Source organism: Myotis nattereri (genome assembly GCF_964212035.1).
Source record: "Myotis nattereri genome assembly, chromosome: 5".
NCBI classification, from domain to species: domain Eukaryota; kingdom Metazoa; phylum Chordata; class Mammalia; order Chiroptera; family Vespertilionidae; genus Myotis; species Myotis nattereri.
In genome coordinates, this window is record NC_138080.1 from 1,184,997 (window position 1) to 1,203,029 (window position 18,033).

Genomic DNA, 18,033 nt, shown 5'->3' on the forward strand with positions numbered 1-18,033 from the left:
GGGAACTCCTGGTTCTCACACTTTAGAAGGAGGGTCCCCCGGGGGCGTTTCAAAGGTTAAGCTCAGACAGACGCACAGACAGGGCTCAGCGGGCTGAAGGCAGAGAAGTGGTTCACGGAAGGCGAGTCATGCATGTTCACCAATCAGGAGCGTGCGTGTCCCCGAGTGGGCTCTCCCATGTCTCCCTTTCGGACCCACACCCATGTTCCCTTGGCCGGGAGGCAGCTGTTCAGGTTTTACCTGTGTTTAGGGGGTTGTCTGTGCAGCTCTCCGTGTATTTTGAGCAGAAATCTTTTATCCAATGTGTGTGTTTTTTGAAGATTTTCTCCCAGTGTGTGGCCTGTTTTGTTTTATCCTACAAATTCCTTTACAGAGTGGCTTTTTAATTTTATAAAATCTATATTATCGAATCTTGTAAATTAAAGTTTATATCCAGCCCAGCCAGCGTGGCTCAGTGGTTGAGCGTTGATCTATGAACCAGGAGGTTGGGGTTCAATTCCTGGTCAAGCCGCCTGCCAGGGTTGTGGGCTCGATCTCCCAGTGGGGGCAGGAGGTGTGTGCAGGAGGCAACTGATCCATGATTCTTTCTCATCATTGATGTTTCTCTCTCTCTCTCTCCGCCCCCCCTTCCTCTCTGAAATCAATAGAAATATTTAAAAAATATAAAATAAAATGTATGTCCACCACTACACCGGTTCCTAACTGTTTATGTAAATGACCCACTGAAACCTAAAGGGATAGAAGGGGCGGGCGTCCTGAGGCTGGAGGGGAGAGACGGGACCAGGGAAAAGGTGGGCGGGGCTGTAAGTGACCTGGGAGCCTGAGACCTGAGCTGGGGGGGGGGGGGGGGGAGGGGGGAGAGGCAGAGGTGCCACTCAGGGCCTGTGAGGCGGGGAGCAGTGCTGGGGACCAGCTGAGGTGTGGCTGGAGGCCAGGGGTGAGGCCAGGGGTGAGGCCAGGAGTGAGGCGGGCCTGGCGCACGGCAGGTGCGCAGTGGGCGGGGCGGGAGGTGGGGGTGGGAGCAGCCAGTGGGAGCCAAAAAGGTCTCAGGTCCCACCTACAGTTTGTCCTTCCTGCAGACCTACTGGTCTGTGATGATCTAGACCAGCGGTTCTCAACCTTCCTGATGCCGCGACCCTTCAGTACAGCTCCTCATGGTGTGGTGACCCCCAACCATAACATTATTTTCGTGGCTACTTCATAGCTGTCATGTTGCTACTGTGATGAATCGTCATGTAAATATCTGATATGCAGGATGTATTTTCATTGTTACAAATTGAACATAATTAAAGCACAGTGATTAATCACAAAAACAGTGTGTAATTATATACGTGTTTTCCAATGGCCTTAGGCGACCCCTGTGAACGGGTTGTTCGACCCCCAAAGGGGTCGCGACCCACAGGTTGAGAACCGCGGGTCTAGATGATTCTACGTTGCCGGACAACGTTGGCAAAGCAACGTCACTGTTTTTCTCCAAGAACACGGCTGTCTCGCTGCCCGTTTGGGCGTCCGTCTGTGGGTGGGACCGCGACTCCCATCCGCAGGGCGAGCCCCCTCGCTTCGGCCTTCCCGGGGCCTGCTGTCTGCCGTGGGGCCTTTTCACTGAAATGTGGAATATTAAACTTCCGGCTTGAAGATGCCAGGGCTCATGTTACACAGGCAGGTTCCCAGGCGAGCGGCTCCTGGGCCCCTGCTCTGCGTCCTCTGTGGCCGGCTGGACAGATGCGTGAGTCATTCTTTATTGCTGAGAGTGTTGCCTACGTCCCTTTCCCCCTTTGGCCCCCTCGACCTCGCCCCACCCCTCGATTTGAGAGAGAGAGAGAGAAAGAGAGAGAGAGGCCGAAGCTTCGGTGGGAAGCACCAGCTGTCTGTCTCCACGCGCCCGGCCGGGGTCAGGCCCGCACCCTGCAGGGTGAGGGGGGCGGAGGGGCATGGGCTGCAGGCCTTTCGCTGGGAAGGTGCGGGTGAGCACAGGCTGCTCCGGGGGCACCAGCTCCCGCACCGGGCGCCCTGCTCCCTGCTCCTGGCTGCGTCGTCTCCTCTGGTGCCTTCTGCTCCCCACGGGTTTGCGGTGACGCTGGCGGTTGCCGGTGAGGGGGGAACACGAGGCCCCGCTTTAAAAATCCTGAGCCAAGGGTCCCCCAGGAGCCTCACAGCAGGTCTCTTTCCTTGGGACCCACACGCTTGTCATCGCTCTGCGAGGCACGGGGAGCCGGGGGGTCAGGGGCGGGGAGGGCGGGACGGGGTTTTCTGTGCGGCTCCAACCGGCTCCTGAGAAGAGGGGTGTCTGTGTGCAGGAGGGGGGGCCGGGGGGGGTGGTAAACGGGAGCCCTGGGCAGCGTTCCCATCCTGCGTGTTTGCTGAGGGGCGAGGAGAGAGGGAGGGAGGTCGTGTGGGGTGGGGTGAGGGGAGGCCTGGTCGAGTTACCCCGTCTCCACATGCCTGGAGGGGCTGGTGGGGTAACGGGCCAGGAAAGACGGTGAGCAGGACTCTGCGTCCGGCTCCAGTCACCTGGGCGCTGCCGGGCGACAGGAGCCAGACCGGAGCTGAGCTGCCCGTCCCGCTGGAGCCGGGCGCGCGGGGAGGACGCGGGGAAAGGGGCCGGGGCTCCGAGGGCGAGAGGCTGTGCTTTCCGACTGCAGCCCAGGCCCTCGCCGGCCGCTGGCGCCCGTGGGACAGGTGTGGCGAGACTTGGAGCCAATATTTTCCTCCCGCTCCACCACGTGCGATGGGCCGTGGTCGGCAAACTGCGGCTCGCAAGCCACATGCGGCTCTTTGGCCCCTTGAGTGTGGCTCTTCCTAAGCCTTGGGAGGACCCTAATTAAGTTAATAACAATGTACCTGCCTATATAGTTTAAGTTTAAAAACTGTGGCTCTCAAAAGACATTTCAGTCGTCGTCTGTTGATATTTGGCTCTGCTGACTGTTGAGTTTGCCAACCGCTGGCTGGTGTCCTGAGGTGAAGGCGAGGAGAGATGGGTGCCATGTCTCCATCCTGTCCAGGCAGCGTGTGAGATGTGGGGGTGCCTGGGGGAGGGGTGCTTGAGGATGGGGGTTCCTGGGGGAGGGGTACTTGAGGATGGGGGTTCCTGGGGGAGGGGTGCTTGGGGATGGGGGTGCCTGGGGCGGGGGGTGGGGCAGCCAGCTGGAGGCCTGTGGGCACTTGTTTGCAAGTTGCGCTTCCTCAGGACCCTTTCCTGGGGGGCGCCCCCCATGGGACCCCTTTTTGTGGTCACCTCCTCCGGGCAGGATGTGGGGTGCACTCCTCCCAGACAGAAGGTGCAGCGATGGGCCCAAACCCACAGGTGAACAGCTAGGCAGTGGTCGCAAACTGCGGCTCGAGAGCCACATGCGGCTCTTTGGCCCCTTGAGTGCGGCTCTTCCACAAAATACTGGCTTCTGCGCATGGGCCACGAAGTTTCAATCGCACTGTACGTGCGCGCCCACACGTGGTATTTTGTGGAAGAGCCACACTCAAGGGGCCAAAGAGCCGCGGTTTGCGACCACTGGTGGGAGGCAAGCACATAGGGGGGTGGGGGCGGGGCGCCCACGTCTGTAGAAACAGGCGGTCTCGTCGGTCTGAGAACCAGGCACGTGGCCGCTCAGATGCCCGCCGTCTGTCCTCACACACGTGGTGGGGTCCGGGCCCTGGTCCTGCGTCTGCGGGACCTTCGCCCACGAGTGGGGGGACCTGGGGTTGGGGGGACGGCGCTTCCACGGACACAGAGGGTTCAGGTCGGGGAGTGCGGAGGAGTGGGCCCCATCCGAATGCTGGTGGGCCTCATCCAATCAGTCGAGTGACCAGAACTCGAAGCTGCCCCAGGGCAAGAGGAGGGCTCCTGGGGCCTCCCCGGCCTGCAGCCCTGAACAGAAACCCGAATCTTGGGGTCTCCGCTTGGCCAACTGCAGGTCTGGGGACAGCTCGGCCTCCACAAACGCGAGTTAAACCTTCATCGGAGCCTGTGTGCACGGACCCAGCGGTCAGTGTCTCCAGAAACCCCAGCGAGCACAGCCGGTGGGAAGCGACACGAGGAAGCTACGGAGGGTCCCGGGTCCTGGGTCCTGGGTCAGCCGCTCGGCAGGCCCCGCAGGTCGATCTGGCCGAGCCCCACCCAGGCGGTCGGCTCGGCCGGGGGGTCAAGAGCAGCCCAGGCGGCGGCCGGGCGAGGGGGCCAGTGAGGAAGGCAGGACGGAGGGGAACGCGCCCCGACCCCACGGGGCCTCAGCATGGACTCTGGAGCAGTGTGACCGCGACGGCTCTGAGCTGCAGCCACAGCAGCAGGTCCCGGCTGCCCTCCCCGTGGGGCCCGCCCTCCCGGGTGGGGACGGAGGCCACGCAAACCCTCGTCGGCCGACATGTGGCCCTTGTCCACGGCACAGGCCTCGGTCACAGGCGAGAGGTGAGACCCAGGCCTCCCAGAGCGACGTGAGAGGAGCTCGTTTGTGAAATGAAACGGATTTTGTGCTGATGAGCGGGAGGCAGGTGGTGGAAGAGGAGGGAGGTCAGGCCTCCTGTTCAGGGCGCGTGAGGTCGGGGACGGGCGCCCCCCTCCTCCTGCAGGTGCGGAGGGTGCAGTGTCCCCACATCCACCCGCTGGTGCTAACCCCCGGGGTCCTAGTGAGCTGGGGCCCGACACCCTCTGAGTGGGACGCACAGGCTCCCGAGGCCGCTAGCGAGCAGCTCTTCTGTGCTGGGCGGGGGGCGGGGGGCGGGGGGCACACAGATGAGACAAACCCCAAACAGAAGCCCGGGTTCCATGCTGGGCAGAGGCACCTGGAGGGCAGGACCAGTTCTGGCTTCATGGGCCCTCGTGGGGACGGGGTGATGGGGTGACGTGACTGAGCTGTCCCGGCCCCACCAGCCTGGGGGCGGGGGGACCAGCACACAGGCCCTGGGGAGGGGGGGGCTCCCAGCTCTCTGGCCACAGCGAAGCGCAGGCATCCGGGCGATGAGCACCGGCTGTGACTCCACAGACACTGTAGGTTCTGAATTCTTTACGGAAAGAGCGCGACCACCGGCTGCGGGCAGGTCCCCCGCCCTGGGCGCCTGGCCTGCTGGAATGTGGGGCCCGCGAGGTGAGGAGGGGGGCGGGCGTGGGGTGCAGAGGGGAAGGCTGCCCGGTGGCGGGAGAGAAGCCGGCGGGAACCAGCGATGGTGGTGGAGCCCCGGGCTGGCAGCGGGGGAGGGGAGAGGCGGTCGGTACCCCTCGGAGCCGGGGGAGCTGCGCTCTGTGCAGCAGCGGCCAGCGTGGCCTTTCGGCGAGTCCCCTGCAGGCCGGCCGCGACCCCTGTGGGAGCGACACCTGTGCAGGTGGAGCGCCGGGAGCAGTGCAGGCGGCTGCGTCGCCATGGAGACCAGTAACAGCTCTGCCGGGTCTGGGCCACCAGGACTCAGACTGGGGAGAAGTCCCACGAGGTGGACACGCCTGAGCCGCCCTCAACAGCCCCACGGACTCTGACAACCGGCTGCGCTCGGCCTGCTGGGCCTGCAGGGGCGGAGGCTGCGGGAGACGTGGGCTGTGCGCCCAGGTCCCCGGGGCCTTCCAGGTCGCAGGCCTCAGCCCTCGGGGCCCCGCGACCTTCCCTCGACTCTGGTTTTCTCCCTCTCACGGTCCGTCTGTGGGAAGACCTCCTGGGTCCCACTGCTGACGGACGGTCTGCCCTGGTCTAAGCGCAGGGCGGTCACGGCGCCCCTTCAACAGCTCCTCCCAGAGCACCCGGACCCGCGCCCGTCCGCTCAGAGCAGGTGCTGCTCAGGTCAGCGCTGGGTGGCCTGGCCTCCTGCAGCTGCAGCCCCCCAGCCCCCGGGGTCCATGAGGGTAGGGCCGCCCTCCCCTCCCCCCTCGGCCACTCTCCACCCCTGCCACGTTCCCTCCTCCCCCAGCTGCCCCCCCCCCCCAGCCTCCCCCTGCGCCTGGCCACCCTCCCCCGCCGGCCAACAGGCAGCTCCAGTCCTGACACCGGTGATCCCGATCCCGGGGAGGGGACACTGAGGAGGAGGCTGGTGGAGGGAGACGGAGACCCCCAAGAACTGCGAGCTCACGGGGTGGAGAGCCCTGGGCCGACGGGGAGAATGTTCTGGAACACACCCAGGTGTGGCCCTCAGTGACCAAGTGTCAGGGTCAGACCTGGTCGAAAGGGAGCCGCGGCCCGAGCGGGGCGAACCCTCCGCTGCCAGCACCTTGTTCTCACGAATTCGCGCCATCCACCCGCCCGGCTCCCGCGTGGCCATTAGGAGGCGGCCGCGCGCAGCCCGTGCCTGAGAAGGGAGTCGGACACGCCGCCAGCAGAAATCACAGGTTTATTAACTTAAATATCAGCCGCCCTCACCATCCTGGCGAGTCGTGTGCGGGCCCGTGGCAGCTGCGGTGCCTCCGGATGGCGGCACAGAGCGCCACGCGCGGAGTGTGACACGCGTGTCCATGTGCAGCCGCGTCACAGGAGGGAGGGAGGGACCCACGGAGGAGCTGCCACTTCACAGACGCGATGCGCTCACTCGGAATATGTACACGGTGCAGGCGTGTGCAGGGCCGGGTCGCCTCCCGCACCCAGGACACGGCAGGGCGGGCACGGGGGGCGGCTGCTGGTTCTGCTCCCGCTGGGAGCGGGGCGGGCGGTGCGGGGAGCCACGCGGGGGCATGCACACAGGCGGCACAGACACGGGGACAGCGGGGCGGGGCCCACCCACCCGGCCCTCGCCCCGAGGGAGGCCTCCTCCTCGCAGGAGGGTGGCTGAGACCCCGGGAAGCGCAGTCACACCCCCAAGTTCAAAGCGCTGTGAGGACAGAACCACTCTGGGCCTCCAACGTCGGACGTGACCGGGCGGCCCTGCCTGGGGCTTCCGCGCGGACCTGGCCTGGCCGCCTCCCGGTCCCCACTCCACGCCAATCACAACCCTGAGCCCCTGACCACACCCTGTGGGCCCGGAAGGTGGTGACGCGGCCGGCGGGGCCTCCAGCCGGGGCGGGATCTCACTGTGTTTACGCACACCCCACGTCTCACACACCAGACAGAAGCGAAGAGGAGGTGGGAAAGTTAGAAACGGGAGAATGAGAGAAAACAGCAGATCTGAGGAACAAAAGGGCAGCCAGCGGTCCCGCAGCGCCCGCCGCCGGCGCGATCCCACGCGACCACGCGGCCTTTCCGTGACGTCTGACCCGCAGGAGGGGGCGCAGGCCCTCGGGCCGCCACCACTGCACCCAGGAAACACGTGGTCCTCGCCCTCTTTGTTGAACAAGCCCAGGCAGAGAACAGCAGAGTTAAAAATGTACATGTCGCGTGCACGCCGTCCGGGACAGCGGGGCGCTGGTCTTGGCAGGAACAGACACGAGGAGCAGGCGGTCCTCGGGGACTGGACGGCGGCCTCCGTGTGCAGCTGTCCGCAGGGTGCACAGGGACAGCAGGGGGCGGTGACGAGACGCGGCGCAGGCACAGGCCGCCTTCACGCCTCACGCAGACACCCGGGCCGGGTCCCGTCCGGTGCCTGAGACACGAGGCCGACGTGGCGCGGGCGCTTAGCTGCCGGGAGGAAGGGGAGACGTTAGACGGCAGCCGCCAACGGCCGTGCGGTGAGCCGGGCTCCGTGAGCTGCACACGGCTGAGGTGCTGGCTAGCGGGGCAGCCGGCCATCGCGAGATCAGCCCGTGTTCAGAGACCACACCCACAGGAGTCAGTCATCTGTTCGTCCACGTGTCCACACGGTGTTGAGTGTGAGTGACGGGCCAGGCTTCACGCACGTTTTAGTCGACACACATGGGTAGCATCACGTCCCAGCAAGCGAGTAAACGAGCAAGCCCACCCTCGGCTCCTGTCACCTCTCACCCTGGGGCCACGCTGACTGCTGGAGGGCGGGTTGCTGTGGACGCCAGCAGCCGGCCACTCCCCAGGCTCGAGGGCTCACAGCGGAGCTGCACCTGAGCCCTTCCCGTCGGGTTAAGAGAAGGATCAGCAGCAGCAGCTGCGGCGCGGATTGAAGGGCGGCCGGGCTCTCCAGCTCGGGGTGGGGGGTGGGGGGCGCGGAGGTGCGCCAGCCCCGGCCGGGCGTGTGCGGAGCGAGCTCAGCCTCTCAGAGCCAGGAGGGCACGAAGGCCCAGAGTGCCCGGGGGCCTGCCTGCACCACCGAGTGCCTCCTGTCCCAGGCTCCTGGGGCCGGAAGCCCAGGCAGCCAGGCCTGCGGGAGGCTGTGCTGCTACCGATGCCCAAGACCTGCTCGCTTCCCACTGCGCGATCGCGGGGAAGCCTCGGGGAGCAGCCCCGCAGCTCCGGGCGACCTGGTCCGGCCAGGCAGGTGCTGCGTACAGGACCAGGGGGAGGGTTGGGCCTGAGATGGTTGGCCACAGGGAGGCGCTTCCTGGGGACAGGAGTGCCTGGTGAGAGAAGCCACGCTTGGCCTCCTGGCCGCCAGCAAAGCGGCTCCCCGGGACTGGGAGTCTTGGCCTGCGGGACGCTGCCCCCTGCACGTGGACGGGCCATCTGTCCTGTCCCTCTTTGGGGTGAAAACCACCCAAAATGGGTTTTTCGTCATTGTTACATTCCTCTCGCACAGCATGGTCTGTAGACTGAACGCCCACCCCTCATTTCTCCCTGGGGATGCGCTTTTGACAAGCCCAGCCCCAGCCCCGGGCACCTGGCGAGGTCTAGACGGGGCCTGGCCACCTGTGGCTCCGAGCCATGAGCTCCGGGCGAGTCTCTGGGTGAGCGGAAAGTCCGCTGTGTGACCTTCACACCCCCACCCCCACCCCCCTGACATGAAGGGGTGAGCCTGGCGAGAGAACCGGCTGAGGTCAGGAGGGGCCATGCCTGCACGGAGACACGCCCTATCGCTTCTCATCAGCCGTGCCCCCTAGTCCCCCCAGTCCCCCCACGGCAGGGGAGCCGCACTCCTCCATCACCGCCAGTGCCCAGGCATCACCAGGCCTCCTCCCGTGTCCCCAAGCTCCACCCACCGCCTTTTTGCGGACAACATGATGCTGCACAGAGAAAACCCTAAAGACTCCACAAAAAACTACAAACAACAAACAAACACAGTCAAGCTTCAGGATACAAAATCAATGTGCAAAACCCACTGCCTTCCTGTACACTAACAACAAAACCTCAGAAAAAGAAATGAAAAAACAAACAAAACGCAATTCCGTTTGCACTTGCAGCCAAAAGAATACCTGGGAATACACTTAATAAAGAACGTGAAAGAATTATGTACCGGAAATGACAAAGCATTACTAAGAGATTGAAAAAGACACACCACCATGGAAAATACTCCGTGGTCACGGGTCGCAAGAATCAGCCAGTTAAATGGCCACATCACCCACAGCAACCTACAGACCTAATGCATTTCCCATCAGAGTGCCCGTGCCATCTTTTAAAGAGCTAGAACGAGAAACCATTAGATTGTATGGAACCACAAAAGACCCGGAACAGCCAAAGCCATTCTGAGAGAAAAGAACGGAGCTGGAGGTATCATGCTGCCTGAATTCAAATTACACTTCAGAGCTACGATGATCAAAACAGCAAGGCATTGGCAGAGAAACAGACACACACACCAATGGACCAGAACAGCCAGCCCAGACATAAAACCATAGGTATCTGGGCAGGTAATTTTCAACAAAGCAGCCAGAAACAATGGAGTAGAGACAGTCTCTTCACTCAGTGGTGCTGGGGACGTGGAAAACCACAGGCAAACGAATGAAGCTGGACTGTAGTTCGTCCCCAGGTACAAACATGAACTCAAGCTGGCTGGTCTGGCTCAGGTTGATCCATGAACCAGGAGGTCATGCCTGGTTTGACTCCCAGTCAGGGCACATGCCAGAGCTGCAGGCTCATTCCTGGGGGGCAGGGGGAGTGTGAGGCAGCCGATCAATGATTCTCTCATCATTGAGGTTTCTCTCTCTCTCCCCCTCTTCTCTCTGAAATAAGTAAAAACATTAAAAAATCAACTCAAAATGGATCAAAGACCTAAATATAAAACCCGAAACAATAAATTACATAGAAGAAAATATAGGCACCAAATGTATGGACCTTGATTGTAGAGAACATTTTATGAACTTGAACCCAAAGGCCAGGGAAGTAAAGGCAAAAATAAATGAATGGAACTAAAACTAAAAAGCTTCTGCACAGAAGAAACTGATGGCAAAACAAAGAGGCAGCCAATCAGATGGGAGGTGATATTTACAAACAGTGGCTCCCACAAAGGTTTAATTTCCAAAATATATGGATAACTCATAAAACTCAACACCAAACAAACTACCCAAGCAAAAAGTGGGCAGAGGACCTGAAAATACACCTCTCCCAAGAAGACATACAAACAGCCAATCCTATCTAATAATAGACAAACATGGTATTTAACCGTACCTCCAACACGCTTCCCATTGGCTAATCGGGGCGATATGCAAATTAACTGCCAACCAAGATGGCGGCTGGCAGCCAGGCAGCTGAAGCGAACAGGAGGCTTGCTTGCTCCAGTGATGGAGGAAGCCAAGGTTCCCCGCCTGCTGCTGCCAGCCTCTGAGCTGCACTCTAAGAAACAATGCTGTAATTATAGAAGCTAAACAAACCCCATGCTTTCAGCCAGCCGGCCCGAGCTGGAGTTGCAACAGTGTTTCAGTTATAGAAGCCAAACAAACCAGATACCTGCTTTCAGCAGCCGAGGTCTCAGAGCTAGAGCCGAGCCTCAGAGCTAAAGCCGGCTCTCAGTTCCAGTGACAGCCATAGAAGGTAAATAAATCCCAGAATTAAAAAAATAAAGAAAAAAAGGAGAGGTTGGGAGCTTCAGTCGCCCGCCAGCCTGAAAACAGCCCTCAGCCCCTCACCCAGACTGGCCAGGCACCCCAGTGGGGACCCCCACCCTGAAGGGGGTGTGACCAGCTGCAAACAGCCATCATCCCCTCATTCAGGCTGGCCAGGCATCCCAGTGGGGACCCCCACCCTGAAGGGGGTGTGACCAGATGCAAACAGCCATCATCCCCTCATCCAGGCTGGCCAGGCACCCAAGCGGGACCCCCACCCTGATCCAGGACACCCTTCAGAGCAAACCAGCCGGCCCCCACCTGTGCACCAGGCCTCTATCTTATATAGTAAAAGGGTAATATGGCTCCCAGCACCGGAAACAGCAGAGCCGCGAGGCCTCCCGAACCAGGGATCAGCGGAGCTGCGAGGCCTCCTGGCACCGGGATCAGCGGAGCCTCCCAGCACCGGGATCAGCGGAGCAGTGAGGCCTCACTGCCCCGGTGTCAAGCAGAGCCGCGAGGCCTCCCAGCACTGGGATCAGCGGAGCCGTGAGGCCTCCTGGCCCCTGGAGCAACGTTACAGGGGGCAGCGCTCAACCCCCCTGATCGCCCTGCGGCTCTGTGACAGGGGACGGGGCCACAACCTCCCTATCCACCCTGCTCTGTTCGTGACGGGAAGGCACCCCAACCCCCTGATCAGCCCTGCTCTGTGCCTGATAGGGTGGAGCTCCCTAACCCCCTCATCGGCCCTGTTGCGTGTGTGACGGTGCGGCACCCCAACCTCCCCATGGGCCCTGCTCTGTGTTTGACAGGGTGGAGCCACAACCTCCCCATCGGCCCTGCCCTGTGTGTGACGGGGCGGTGCCCCAACCCCCTGATCCGTCCTGCTCTGTGTGTGACAGGGGGCGGTGCCCCAACCCCCCAATTGGCCTTACCCTGAGCATGACTGGGGGTGGCATTGCAACCTCCTGATCCGCCCTGCTCTGTGCATGACAGGGGGCGGTGCCCCAACTCTCCAATCAGCCCTGCTCTGAGCCCGACCAGGGGCTGTACCTAGGGATTGGGCCTGCCCTCTGCCACCCGGGAGCAGGCCTAAGCCAGCAGGTCGTTATCTCCCGAGGGGTCCCAGACTGCGAGAGGGCACAAGTGGGACTGAGGGACATCGCCCCCCCCCCCGCCAGTGCACAAATTTTTGTGCACCGGGCCTCTAGTCCTATCTAATAATAGAGAAACATGGTAATTAACCATAACTTCGCTACCCTTCCCATTGGCTAATCAGCGAGATATGCAAATTAACACAATGGAACACTACTACGCCATAAGAAAGGACGAAATAACGCCATGGATGGACCTTGAGAACATTATGCTAGGTGAAATAAATCAGCCAGAAAAAGCTAAGAACCATATGACTTTACTCATACGTGGGTGATAAAACTGAAACTCAGGAACATAAACAGCACGAACGGTGTGGTGGCTGCCAGAGGGAAGAGGCTGGGGGGCAGGGGCCCTAATATGAGGTGACAGGAGGAGGCGTGACTTTGGGTGGTGGGCACACGGTGCAATGCCCCGATCTTGTCACATGGAAACCCACACCCGAAACCTGTATGCTCTTGTGGAATGTCACCCCAATCAACTTAATAAATAAAAGAGATTAAAATAAAGTAAGAAGTGCTGTGTTTTATAAATGTCCCTGAAGACTGTGACCAGCCGGGGGGGGGGGGGGTGGTGTGGACTGGGGGCTGAGGCTCTTGAGGTCACACCGACACTTTGGAAACCCCCCAGTGCTCCCCCCTTGGCCCTCCCACTGCCCGTGTGACAGCGAAGTCAGACACGGACCCTGACTGGTGCTGACAGCCCAGCCCGAGATGGGCCCTAGTTCCCACCTGGCCCTACAGGGAGACACTGCAGCAGTCAGCCCACACTGGACGCATGGTGACTGTCTCCCGGGACACGCCCACTCCCACGTGTAACACCCTCTAGGAGCAGTGGCTGAGTGACCGCCTGGTGGCCAGGACACTTACTCGATGGGCACCGTGGGGGAGTGGGCACCACGGGGGACACTTACTCGGTGGGCACCGCGGGGGAGTGGGCACCGCGGGGGAGTGGCACCGCGGGGGACACTTACTCGGTGGGCACCGTGGGGGAGTGGGCACCGCGGGGGACACTTACTTGGTGGGCACCGTGGGGGACCCCGAGCGATGGAAGTGCACGTTCTGCCACTTCCCGTCCCGGCGGTGCCACACGCGCGTCTCCTCCGACTGCATGGTCCTGGGCCTCCCGCCGCCGTCCGTGTACTGGGTGAGCCGGATGTAGGCGATGCAGGCCGCGTCCTCGCCCAGCAGGTGCACGTGCGGGTTCAGGAGGATGGTGTGGACGGGCTTGCTGCTCTTGGACAGAGCTGCAGAGAGGAAAGAGCACTCAGCTCCACGCAGACACACAACCAGGACGTTCAGCGGATCGGCGAGCGAGCGCCACTCATTCCTCCCCGATTCAGCGGACGCCTCACTGCCGAGGGCCTGGCGCTGCCACAGAGAGAGGGGCAGGGCCAGTACTGTTCCCTCGGCCCTGGCAGGCAGTGCTGCCGGGAGAGGTGGGTCGGTGGGGAGAACGGAGACGTGTCTGTCTCTGTGACGGGAAGTGGTCACAGACAGACACAGGCAGGGCAGGCCCTGTCTTTGCCAGGACGGGACCCAGGGCCTTGTGTGTCCTGGTGGTGCCGTGTGTGGGGCAGGGAGCTGTGGAACAGGCATGGAGGCTGCTGTCTCGGGCAAGAGGCCTGCGCGGTGTCCCCCTGACTGTGCCCTTTGCTCAGCACGCCCACCCAGGCCAGTCCAGCTGCCCGCCCAGCGAGCAGCCCAGGCCTGCGCTGGCCGTGCGGCTCGCCGGCTATAGCCTCGGCGCTGACGGGAGGACTAAGGCATGGAAGTCCGTGCAGAGGGCGCAGGTCCTCATAGGCCCCACAGGCTGAGCCACCTGACTCGGGCAAACCTGCTCCCGCCCGCGGAGGGGATGCGTGAGCTGGCGCCAGGCCCGGCACCCGCAGAGGGAGGCGGGCGTGGAGGGCGCTGTGCGGTGCGTGCTGGTCAGGCAGGTGTCCCCGGTCCCTCCCCTGGAGCCAGGGCAGAGGCGAGGCCACCGGGAAGCTGGGCGAGGCCAGCTGACCACGATCATCGTGTTTGCTCGCAAATGCAGCGCAGTAGAGAGAGCACTCCTGCCACGCACGCAAAGCCACGCCGCTGCCACACCCGGGCAGGGCTGAGGCCCCTGCGGACGCGGGACTGTCCTCCTCACTCAGCTCTGTCCGAGCGGGAGGCACGGCTCTCCTGCAGGCGTTCCTTCGTCACTTGCTCTGAAGCGCGGTCTCCTCGGAGGCCGTAGAGCCGTCCCTGGACGCGGCCTGCGGCCTCACGGTCACGGGCCTTCGCTCTGACAGGCTCCGGGTGGGCTGGGCCGTGCTCTGGACGGTCGGCTTCTTCGCTTTCCATGTGAACCATGTTTTATGGAAACTTGAAACAGTGCCTTTTGGGGAACTCACTTTGCCACCTACGTCACCTTTACTGGGGCCTGCATGGGTGTATTCGATCAGCACTACTTTTCATACAAAATCTGGTATTTTTCCAAGCACACTAACACTTTTAACCTTGCCGAGTTTTTAATGTTTTTTATTGATTTTGAGAGAGGGAGGGAGAGGGAGGTGGGGGAAGGGAGAAGGGGAGAGAGAAACATTGATGAGAGAGAAGCATCAACATCGCCTGGCTGCCTCCTGCACGCCCCACACTGGGGATCAAGCCTGGAACTCGAGCCTGTGCCCTGACCAGGAGTCAAACCATGACCTCTCGGTACATGGGACGACTCTCAATCTACTGAGCTGCACCCGCCGGGCAACCCTGTCGATTTTTCCAATTTGAAAGATTAAAATACTCATTGCATCAAAGAGCCACAGAATCTGCAAACTGGGGAGAAATCCCGAGAGCAGCTGGGAAAGGCATGCTATGGATTTAGGGTGAATGTACCGTTTTCAAAGTAGAACCGATGGAAGTCCATCCCTTCCACCAAGTTGCCCAGAGCTTCCGGCTCAAAAGCAGTGAGGCCCGGGTCACAGATTTTTCTGTAAGAAAAAAAAGATGAAAATAATCAAGGAAAGAACTGCTGTATCTTGTTGTCTCACACACGTCCATTCTGGCCCACCCAAGTCAGCGAAGAAGAGTTTAAAAACACAACCAGAACCCCTGCCTGGCCTGGCCTGGGGGAGGATGGGGAGGGGAGGGGAGGGGAGGAGGGAAGGGCAGGCCCCAGGTGACGGGCAGGCTGCACCCCGGGTTTTACAAGCTCCTCCTGGGTCAGTGCCAGGAGTGGTCCCTCAGCCGCCCGGCTGCTCTCACTCTCGCTTTAAGCTTACTGTGTGGAGATGCTGCCCCAGCTCACCGAGCCCGCCCTGGCTCTGAAATGAAACGCGTCTGGGCTAATTGTACACCTTCTCCATCACAACACACGTCTACGTCCAGATCGACGAGAAAGCAGCTGTCACCCCAGCTTCCTGGCAGTGTGCGCAAGCTTAGTCACCTTCTGCTTACGGTTCATTAACTTCCCACGGAAAGTAATGAGCGGTTCAAATGCACAGTTTCCTCTTTAATCCAAGAAACTGGATTCCACGAAGCGCGGCACCGTTTTAAATGCGTCTTCAGAGACAGCGAAGGGCTTCCTTTTAACACCTATTATGTGGCAGACATTCTCTCAAGCAATTATGACACGACAATGGGTCCTGAAGGAGCAATACGCAGAGGCTCACGAACAGGTCACTGTTCACAGACGGGAAGACAGGAGGACGGAGTCTGAGCTGGGCTTGCACCGCGGTGCGTTTCCCTGGAGTGTGTATGTGGGGGGTGGGCCGGGGCGGGGGGAGGCAGCGAGGGCAGTGAGCAGCCGGCACAGGGCATGAAACGCAGCGAGTCTGGGACGACGATGGTCTGGCAGGAGCGTCGCTGGGTGTGCAGAAGTCCCCGGGGCACGCGGGGAGGCGCCCCCGGATCAGAGTGGGCCTCCGAGGAGAGATGTCAACTCTGGGCGTGAAGAATTCGTGGAGTTCACACGGGAGAAGGGAGCCACCATGGAAGGTTCTGGGCTAGTTCTCTTCTGCGAGGTCGGCACCTATGTCCCACAGGGCAAGTCCCATTGGGGAGGGAAGGCGTCCTCACTGCCGACAGGACCAGGTTTCACAAGGCGGACGCACGGTTCCGAAAGCTCTGTCCGTGGGACGCGGGACTGAGTGTGAGAACAGCTGTAGCCGTCGTTTTAAAAGGAGACATCACAGCGGCTGCTCCTCGGGAAGGAAGCCTGGAAGGGGCGTGGCCGGGGTCTGGGCTCTGCCTGAGACTCCGGGGTTGTCAAGCTCAACGCCAGCACATCCGCCTCTTTCTAAGGAGCCTGGGAAGCACAGTGTTCCCATGGTAACCAGCAGGCTGGGGCGGGCTGGGCTCCTCTAGAGAAGATGAGGCTGTCAGCTTCGGGGAGCCGAGCTGTCACTCGCCGGCCAGGACTCACCAAGGATCGCTCGCTACGACCATCCCTGAGCCAGCCGCCCAAACCTGTCCATCTCTTCGCTCATGCACGTATGTACATACGTGTCCCTCCTGTAACCACTCTGCGTGAAAGCTCGGCTCACGAAGCTGCACGTGGCCTGTGGTGCGGCTCCGGACAGGGTCTCGGGCAGGCAGCTCACAGGAGAGGCCGGGGGGCTGTCCCTGGGCCGCCGTGCAGTCAGGCGACCTCTGTCAGGGCATCAGGAGCTGAGGGGACGCCAAGGAAGCGCCTCACTTCAAGTGCCCTTAAACGGAGGACCAGGCGCCCTGTTGGCCACTTCTGCCGGGCTGGGCCCCAAGGGAGCATCCTTCCCCCGTTCCACACGGAGCCTGAGCGGGAGCGGCTCTGTGGGAGGGTCGCCTGGTGACAGTCCAACCAGCAGGAGCGCGGGCAGGTGTCCGACCAAGCGCTGTTCATCCCATGTCTCCGCCCTTCTTCCGAGGCCACGTTCTGGAGTTGATGCAGCAAACACACATGTGCGTGTCTGCACTAGCACACACGTAGCCTGGGGAGCGGTCAATGGAAACACACATGTGCGTGTCTGCACTAGCACACACGTAGCCTGGGGAGTGGTCAATGGAAACACACATGTGCATGTCTGCACTAGCACACACGTAGCCTGGGGAGCGGTCTATGGAAACACACATGTGCATGTCTGCACTAGCACACACATAGCCTGGGGAGCGGTCCATGGAAACACACATGTGCGTGTCTGCACTAGCACACACACGTAACCTGGGGAGCAGTCCACACAAACATGCATGTGTGTGTCTGTATCGCACACATGTAACCTGGGGAGCGGTCCACGCCCACACACCGTGTGTGTCTGCAGTAGCACACACGTAGCGTAGCCTGGGAGCAGTGCTGGCCTGATCCGGTCGCTTGCTGTCACTCCCGTGTCTACATGTGCCTGTGCTGCCCGTTGTAGCCGATGGTGAAGAAATACCTTCAAACGCGGGAAGAAGTGGGAACTCCCATTTGTTCTCCCAAAAGCAACACATTATTTCCTTTTTGAGAACAACGTCCCATGTTCCCTCCACGGTGATGCTCACGGCGCGGGAATCGTCTGGAAACAGGCTCACATCCGCCTGACCTGCCGTGACGCGGGTGCCGTGAGCGCCGCCATCTCTCTGCCGTGTCTGCAGCACCCGGACGCACCACAGACCCTCTGCCCGTCACGTGGGGCACAGAGGCGTTTCCAGTTCTATTACGACCGTTGCTTCAATGCACATCTTGGTTCGTGGTCTTGTCCGTGTTTCAGATTCAAGCCCAGGGCGGTGTGACATGCTCGTGGGTAGAACCCAGGCCTGAAGTGACGGGACTTCCTAACCCTCCAACCCGCGCAGCCACGGCCACCGCCTCAGCCCAGGGCTGCTCTCGCTCTCAGCACCCAGGAGCCTCTGGTCCTAGGCCCGCCTGTGGCTGCCGCCTCCATTTCCTGTTCAGGCAGCCGGGCCATCAGCTCCTCACAGCCACTCCCTCTGCTTAACCCAGAGGCCCAGGGGCCGTCCCAGCCACAGTCAGACCCTCTCCTGCGAGGGGCCCGCTGGGGCACAGGGAGCCCAATTTTCACCTCACAGTCAAGTGGGGCTGCCGAAGGTGGAGGCTGCCTGACATCCATCACCGACACCCCCCCCCCCGCGCCCCTCTCCCCATGCCTCTCCCCAGCACCCCCTCCCCCGCGCCCCCCTCCCCAGCGCCCCTGTGGAACTGCAAGGCCAGTTGGAGCCCCG

At 61.5% G+C, this 18,033-nt stretch overlaps 1 protein-coding gene across 5 annotated transcripts in view; it reads right to left on the reverse strand.

Annotated features, from left to right (window-relative positions):
• Positions 1–6,283: 6,283 nt before the first annotated feature.
• Positions 6,284–18,033, reverse strand: part of CAMK2D (calcium/calmodulin dependent protein kinase II delta) — a 153,290-nt gene continuing 141,540 nt past the window's right edge. For all 5 annotated transcript variants that reach the window (XM_081092198.1, XM_081092201.1, XM_081092200.1 and 2 more), the window contains 3 exons: positions 14,734–14,828; positions 12,890–13,118; positions 6,284–7,517 (listed from right to left, as the gene is read on the reverse strand). In XM_081092198.1, the coding sequence (XP_080948324.1) occupies positions 7,514–7,517; positions 12,890–13,118; positions 14,734–14,828 (328 nt within the window). In that variant the 3' untranslated portion in view covers positions 6,284–7,513. The remainder of the gene's footprint in view (positions 7,518–12,889; positions 13,119–14,733; positions 14,829–18,033) is intronic.